Source organism: Elephas maximus, chromosome 6, assembly GCF_024166365.1.
Source record: "Elephas maximus indicus isolate mEleMax1 chromosome 6, mEleMax1 primary haplotype, whole genome shotgun sequence".
NCBI classification, from domain to species: domain Eukaryota; kingdom Metazoa; phylum Chordata; class Mammalia; order Proboscidea; family Elephantidae; genus Elephas; species Elephas maximus.
The window spans coordinates 14267015-14275153 of record NC_064824.1 but is presented as its reverse complement, the minus strand read 5'-3'; the positions used below and the strand labels follow the sequence as shown (position 1 = coordinate 14275153).

The 8139-nt window shown below is 50.1% G+C and overlaps 1 protein-coding gene across 1 annotated transcript; it reads right to left on the bottom strand.

Moving 5' to 3' along the window:
* Window positions 1-3300: 3300 nt before the first annotated feature.
* On the bottom strand, window positions 3301-5760 carry TEX51 (testis expressed 51). The gene is made up of 5 exons (XM_049887933.1): window positions 5616-5760; window positions 5389-5463; window positions 5045-5134; window positions 4601-4684; window positions 3301-3377 (listed from the first exon to the last, which is right to left on the bottom strand). Exons 1-5 carry the CDS (start codon window positions 5758-5760, stop codon window positions 3301-3303), a joined length of 471 nt encoding a protein of 156 aa, XP_049743890.1.
* Window positions 5761-8139: the final 2379 nt, after the last annotated feature.

Below are 8139 nucleotides of genomic sequence, written 5' to 3'. Positions count from 1 at the left end.
AGATATTTTCTTCTTGGTTTCTTTGTCTTTAGCCTTGTGCTGCCTAAGAGTGGGCAAGTGCCTTGAAGAGGAAATGGATGCCTGTGTATTTGTTTTACTTCCTTCCTTTAGGGATCCGGACTGCTTGTGTTCAGTCTCGGCGAGTGTGATCATTATGGTTGCATGTCAACTTGGCTCGGCCATGATTCTCAGTGGTTTGGCTGTTTTGATGTAGTTTGGCAGTTGTATAATAATGTAACCACCTCCATGATAAGATCTAATATAATGTGATCACCTCCATGATGGAATCTGCTGTGAGTAGCCAATCAGTTGAAAGGAAGTTTCCTTGGGGGTGTGGCCTGCATCCAGTATAAGTGGACTTTCTGGCAAGGCTCGTGGGCTTTTGCTAGCTCTGAGTCTTGCAGCTGGCTCCTGTTGATCTGACCTCTGATTCTTGGGACTCAAGCTAGCAGCTTGCTTGCCATCTTGCCTGCCAATCTTGGGATTTGTCAGTCTCCACAGCTTGTGAGCCAGGGGCCTACTGTCTGACCTATGGATCTGGGGTTCACCAGCTGGTGCAGCTACCTGAGTCATGAGAAGCTTCCAGCTTGACCCACAGGTTTGGGACTTTTCTAGTCTCTACAACCACACGAGCCATTTCCTTGACATAAATCTCTCTCTATGTATATTTATATGCTTCACTGGTTTTACTTCTCTAGAGAACCCAACCTAAGACAGCGAGCTAGAACTCCAATCTTTGTCTCTCAGCCCCATGATGTTGCTGAAAGCTCTATATCCACACATTGAGGTTATCATCAGCCCAGCCTCTTACCCTCTCAACCCAGCTCTGGAGGCTTGGCCCGTGACTAGGGGAAGGTGCTGCCAAACAAAAGGCTCACCTAGGATAGCCTCCTTTCTCCCAGGCTGCTGGCCATTTGAGGCCTAGCTCTTCTGATGCCTCAAGACAGATTTGTGTCTTTGTGTGTGTGTATGGATTCTATCTAGCTTTTCTAGTTCCCTTAGCAGCAGTGTTGGTCTGCTACAGCTGCTCTGTAATAGCTGGAAGCAGAAGTCCTCCAGAGCCTGTATTTTACCAAGGTTTACCTAATTCCAATTTCCATGATTTTTCTACTGTAGCAGAAATCCATACCTAGTTTCCATGCAAATATGTCCGCAAATAATAAAAACCTGTTGATAAGAAGCGTACATTCAGGCACACAGACAAATTCATACTTCACATTCATTATATCCAGGGTTTTCTCTTTACTGCACGCATCAGAAAACAGCTGTCCTATATGCTTTTGAGGTAACAGTCTAAGTCCCAATTTACAAATAAAAAACATCCTTGCCGGGAGAGTCTGGCTTTTCTAGACATGCAAAGAGTGGCATACATCTCCTGGAAATCCAGGGCAGCCTGGTGGTCTCTGGGTTGCTTATTCAGAATTGTTAAGGCCAGCCCTTGTGTGCTTGGAGTGCTTTAGGCTTTCTGAAAACACCTTGCACTCCATCACTCCTCCTCAACTTGTGAAGCAGGGAGGGTGGGCAGAGCAGGGTAGAATTAGGCATCTCCACTCCCATGTGAGGAGCTGTGTGAAGGGCCTGGTCTGCCTGATACCAGCCTGGGCCTCCTGCAGTACTGCTGTTCCTCACACCAGTAGCTGCTCTACTGCTTCCTGGGGCTCGCAAAGGCCTGTCAAGTCAGTGGGAGCTGCCATGGCCTCAAGGCTCCCCACACTCTAAGCTCTGCGGACCTTCCCTCCAGCTGTGGAGGAGGGGGAGTTTCCTGAGCTCTTCATAGCCTCTCGTACTTCTCTCCCTCTGTAGTGCTGAACCCTCAATCAGAAATACTCCCCTTTCCTCCTGTGCCCCTCCCTGGCCGCTCATGCATGTTTAAGACAACATCCCAGGGAAGCCTCCCTGGACTACCCAGGCTGGGTGCCAGGCTGGGACCTTCCACTCTCTGTGCTTCCCTGCATGGCTCTCCTGTTCTGGCTGCCATTTTAGGTAGTCTAAGTCTGTCTCTGGTATACAGGGAGGGGCTTGCTGTTGGTGCGACTAGAGCCTGTTTTCTGATGCTCTTCTGCTCACTTCTTCTTTTGCAGGGGGCTTCACCTGGTCTCTCTCCTCCTCCATTCCACACTCTAAGATCACTGTGCTGGGCCCTCCTGTACTGGTCTAGGGTCTTGGGACTAGGTGAGGCTGCTGTGAATCTGTGAGTTTACCTTTGCCTGGACCAGTAGTGGAAACCCTGGTGATGTAGTGGTTAAGAGCTACAACTGCGAGTTGGAATCAACTTGACGGCAGTCGAGTTTGGTTTTTTGGTTTTGGATCAGTAGGAGAGGGAAGTTTTTGGAGAGGGAGGGAGGCGGGCATTGGGGAGGCAAGGCTTGGCTGGTAGGGGGAGGAGGCAAGCCATTGGAAGAGGGTGAGATGATAGAAGAGTTGCCACCCCACAGCTTTTGCTGTGGACACATCTCAGGGCTGGCAGTGCCGTCCAGGTTCCAGCAGGAAGCAGGTGTCACAGTCTCATTAGAACACTATTTGGATGTTTTAATAAAGGGACCATTTACAAAGGCATCGGTGTGGGGAAACCACTGAGATCGTGTAGTCTTCCACAGCCTCAGAACTGCGGAGCTGTTACTACCCCAAGTCGGAAGGGGTCGGTGGGAAGAGTTACCAGATCCCAGAGATGAGTGAGAGCTTCCTGACTGGAGCTGTGACCTTGGTTCATTTGAAGGACACAGCCGGCTGACCCTGTCCCTGTGGACCAGAAGCAGGGAGTTCACCTTGACCTCCTGCCTGCTTGCCTCCATCCCTCTGAGCTCCTGTTGGGATCCTCCACAGGCTGGACCAGCCAGAAGCCAGAGGGCCAGGGACTCATGCTGAGACCATCTGCATAGGCTGGGAGCAGAGGGCAGAGGGTGGAGGGCAGGGCGGGAGGGGGATGGTGGGCACTCTGCTGATCTATGGGAGGGCATGGTATGCATAGGGTGGGGTCTGGAGCTTTGATGCCCAGATGGGTCTGGTCCCCCAGGAGGTCTGATGTATGATCTTCCTGAGCCTTGGTGCTCTACCCCACTCTAGACCTCCAGGAGGCCAGAGTCGGGGCCTCCAGGCCCTGCCGCCCTCAGGCATCCCAGAATGCAGACTCTAGTTTTCCTCACCTTGGGAGCCCTAGATTTTGGAAGTACCTTTTCTACCTTTTGATTCTTCTTCTTGTACCAGAACCAGTAAAATCTGGGCCAGGAGACAGGGAGGAGGTAGGTCAGTCAGAGAGTAGGTGTATCTTCCTTTTGGGGTGCTGGGGCTTGGAGAAGTCACTCACCCACCTCCAGCTATGGCTGCCAGGGGCAGAATGATTCCCATGCTTGTACCCCACTTGGCCATGGAGGTCCAGCCTGGGGACATAAAAGGTGAGAGCCAGGGGTTTAGAGAGCAATTGGGCAGGGTGGGCTCAGAGAGAAAGTCACACACTCATTCTTCCATTCTTTTATTCATTCGTTCACTCATTTGCAGGCACTTACTGAGCACCTAATGGAAACCCTGGTGGCTTAGTGGTTAAGTGCTAAGGCAGCTAGCCAAAAGGTCTGCAGTTTGGATCCACCAGGTGCTCCTTGGAAACTCTGTGGGACAGTTCTATTGTGTCCTATAGAGCCACTATGAGTCCGAATAGACTTCATGGCAACAATTTAAGTTTGGTTTTTGACTGAGCATCTATTGTGTGTCAGGCACCAGAGTAGGTGGTGGTGGCATCGAGGATACATAAGACATGGCCCTGCTCTCTAGGAGGAAGACAAGCAAACAATTATGGAGTGGTGTGAAAGTGAGGCATGGTAGGAGCAGTCATGGGCAGGGTAGTGAGCCTCCATGGGGAGTGGGAGCAGCTCAGGGAGCAAGACCTCTGAGCTGGACTTCAAAATACAAATAAGACTCAGTTCAGCAGTTGGTCAAAGGGCAAACATGAAGCTGCCTGTATGTTCAGAATGTCGACAGCTCAATGGGGCCAGGGAGTCAAGGGAAGGGTCAGAGACGACCAAGGGCTAAACAGTGTGGGCTTTGTCTGGGGGCAGTAGGAAGCCACTGAGGGTTATATACAGGTAGTGACATGGGTAGGTTTGCTCCTTGAGAGCAGAGTGCAGAGTGAGATGTGGCCAGGAAGGACAGGTGACAGGCAGACCAATTAGGAGAGGCTGCCATAATCCAGGTGAGAGATGAGGAAGTCTGAGGAAGAGCTGTGGAAGTTGAAATATAGTGCACATTGAGGAATTATTTAGCAAAGCCTGGTGATTTAATGTGCCAAGTAAGGGAGAGGGAGATTCCTGCTCTAGGAGGTTGAGGCTTGAATAGGGCCATTATGCTGAGCTGGGCCCTGGAAGAGGAGCAGTTTGGGGGTGTAGATGAGTTTGGGCAGTTTCCAGGTGTGCGGATTTTCAATACGCAAGGGCCCTCTGGGGATAAGCCCTTGAGGCAGATGACCCTACGGTTCTGAAGCTGGACGGTGGAAATCCTGAGATCCTGGAAGTCCCATCTTCACCCAGGTGAGGATGAAGAATAAAAGAGCTTGGTACCAGGCAGAGGCATTGGGGTGGGGGAGGCTGGGGGTGAGGTGGTAGCCACTGACCTGGGCAGAGGGTGGGATCATGGCAGGAAAGGTAGTGTTTCTTGCAGTTGATACAATTGGTGACCTCCATATGGGGGCGTAGGTCTACAAGCGAGGGAAGGTAGGCATCTTAGGGGGAGCCAGGCACCCTCATCCCCCGCCCTGGCCAGGTGCCCACAGTACTCACCACAGGACTTGTTGCAGACTGCCCGGGAGGGCGAGATGGTAGAGAGACTGAGGAGCTGAAGAGGCAGACAGAGCTGGGAGGGGGTGGGGGTATGAGCAAGGAGAAGGTGTGGAAGGGCTGGGCAGGAGGAGTTAACTGTCAGGGGCTCCTGGGAGGGGTCCAGGGCAGCTAGAGTAGGGCTCAAGAGAGGAAGGGGGCTGCAGACTTGACTCTGTACTCCTTGGGTCTCCAGGGAGGGTGAAGGTCAGGTGTGGACAGGGGCCAGCCCCACCTCTCACCCTTCTCCTTCAGTGCCTCTGATATCTTGTTCAGTCTCTCAGAAAAGAGCTTCTTGAAGGTGTCAATCTCACCCAAAAGTACTAGTTTATCTGGGAGAGGTAAGAGGGACAGGGACCTGTTATCCACGCTTCATAGGTGAAACCAACTCTATAGCTTGCTCACAGTAGCACTTAATACCCGATTTTTTAGGCAGAGAGTCAATAGGGTACATAGACAGTAGAGCTGCATCCACCCCACCTTCACAACCCTCACACCACATGGCCAGCTAGCTCCTCAGGGAATGGCTAGGAGGACAGGCTGTGCCAACCAAACTCCAGGGCCCTGGGGCACGTGGCTTCCTCACCATCTCGTGATTTCTTAATGGCTAGGTCTATGTTATTGAATAATTTGGCTGCTTCTTCTTCCAAGTGGTCACGATCTGAGGATGTGACATGGGTACAGAGGGCAGTCAGGGAAGGAGACCCCAGCTGGGGTGAAGGGGGCTGCCCTTGTCCTGGCCTCCTCAGTGGGCCTCACCAAGGTACCAGGGGTTGCTGATGTCATGCTCCTCCATGAAGAGTGTGTGCAGGCTTTGTGAGAGCTCGGCAGGTGGCCCTGGCGTGCCCCAGAGAACCTGCAGGTCGTAGTCCACCAGTGCGGGCAGCTCGGGCCAACAGCGGAAGCAGCTCTCCCCATCGGCGGTGGGCAGCAGACAGCCAAGCAGAAAGAACAGCATCTTCTGGGCACTTCCCTCTGTGCCCTCACCACCCTGCCTGCAGTTCCATGTGGAACTCTGGTGCCTGTTCCCTCGGGAACTGCATTCTGTTTCCAGAACAAAAGTACATTCCGGAGGGAAAAGTGAGTGCCACCTGCAGTGTCCCCCATGAGCTCAGGCTTTGGTACACAGGTCTGACACTCAGTGTCCTCTTTGAGAAACGAAGTCACTTGACCCTCCAGAGGGTTACTGTGAAGGTCAATGAGTGGGGCTGTACCGGCCTCTGGTCAGTGTTCAGCATCAGGACCTCATCTGCCTTGAATGGACTGGCTTGGCCAGACTGACTGTGAGTTCTGAAGAGCATGGCGCAGTGAGAGCGTCAGTATGTGAAGACAGCCTTCACGTTTTTCCACGTATGAGTGGAAACGTGCGAATGGAAACTCATTTTTCATGGAGCATATAAACTGTTGAGCCTGGTGGTAGTTCTGTGGTAGGAATCTCACCTGTCATGTGGGAGACCCAGGCTTGACTGCTGACCAATGCACCTCATGATCTGTCAGTGGAGGTTTGCCTGTGCTAGGATGCTGAACAGGTTTCAGTGGAGCTTCCAGACTAAGACAGACTAGGAAATAAGACCTGGTAATCTACCTCTGAAAATTAACCAATAAAAACTGTATGGGTCACAACAGTCTGATCTGCAACTAATCTTGATGATGGAACAGGACAGGGCAGTGTTTTGTTCTTTTGTGCTTGGGGTCTCCATGAGTTGGGGGCTGACTGGATAGCAGCTAACAACAATAACGATATAAACTGACAGTTGCCTGTGCCTGACCAAGTCAGAGGGGCTTAGACAACTCCCACCACAGTGTAGACAGAGAGTGTAGACAGAACTCCAGCCAGCAGTATGTGGAAATGCAGAGAGAGAAGCCATCTTTGGGGCAGCAGTTTTTTTGTGCAACGTGTGTTGAAGAAAAGCAAAACTCCCAACTTTTTAGGAAGCAGCAAGCCAGCTGAGTCCTCACTGCCTTGGCTGGCAGCTTTGCCCTTCTGGCAGTTCTTCTAGTCAGTGTTCAGTGCTATGCTTGGTGATGCAGCCAGAGATCACCAGGTACCTGAGGAATGCTCTCAATGTGAAAATGAGACAGAAACAATGGCTAGAATTCAAGATAAAAACAGACAAAACCCATGGGGAAAGGGAAGGATACGGGTATACTATGGGAAGCAGGAAAAAAGAAAAAAAAACCTACTATCATTAAACAGAAAAAAATACTGCTTTCCTCAGGTAAGAAGAGGGTGCTAAGTGAAAGAAAAATTGAGAGAATAATTATGAGTCTTCAGAGATTTAAAATATGATAGCAGGAATTTTAAAATTCTGTGGAAGTTTTTTTTTTTTTTTAATAGAAGTGAGGAGGAGATAAAGAAATCTCCCAGGCAGAAGTACAAAGAGATAGAGACAGAAAGAAAAGATAATTAAACTAGATAATCAATCCAGGAGGTCCAACATCTACTAATAGACATTCCAGAAAGAAAGAACAGAGAAAATTGAGGGAAGGAAATTATTTACAACGGAAGTTGGGTAGGAATTACATACAAAGATGAACTCTATTATACATGGAGAGGGGCACGGAGGGCAGGCATCAAGGTTTGCTAGAAGAAACAGCAGCTGAGTTGGTAAATTCCGGCCTGCACTAGTCCACAGGGCTTTGAGATGAGGGGGGAGCATCTGAGGACCGCTGAGCTGTTCGTTATTCTACCACTGGGTTTGGTCAGAGTCAGGGTTAAGGAATAAGTACATCCACTTTGCTTGCCCTTCTCTACTCGGGCAATGATGGGGAAAAGAAATCCTGATTTCCCAGAATCCAGGCTGGAGAAGGGAGGTGCTCCCTCCCTGATGCTCTGGGTAAAGCTCTGAGCCATGTAGATAGCCTGCTGCTTGCTATGTTCTCCCTACTCTCACCATCACCTCCAAGGTTGCCACACCCAGCGTGTGTGTGGGAGGACAGAACAGGGAGCCAACGGATGTGAAACAAGAACAATTTTTTAGATCCGAAAGACATCAGTTTCCAGATTGAAAGGGCCCCACCAAGAAGGCATTCAGTTCTAGGAATTAGAAAAATCACATCAAAGAATAGAGGAGAAATAAACCATGAACCAAGGACTGGTGAACAGAATGTCAACAGGTGGCTCAAGAGCAATGTTGGAAGTTAGAAGACAGTAGCAGAGCAATACCTTCACATTCTAAGAGAAAGTCATTTCCAACTTAGAATTCTGTACTCAGTAAACATCAATCAAGGATGAAGAAAGAATAACGATATCTCAGGCAAGATTTAAAATTTACTTTGTTTTTTCCATCTTAGAGGTCATTGACCTCCGTGACAGCCCACTTTTATCAGAAAGCTA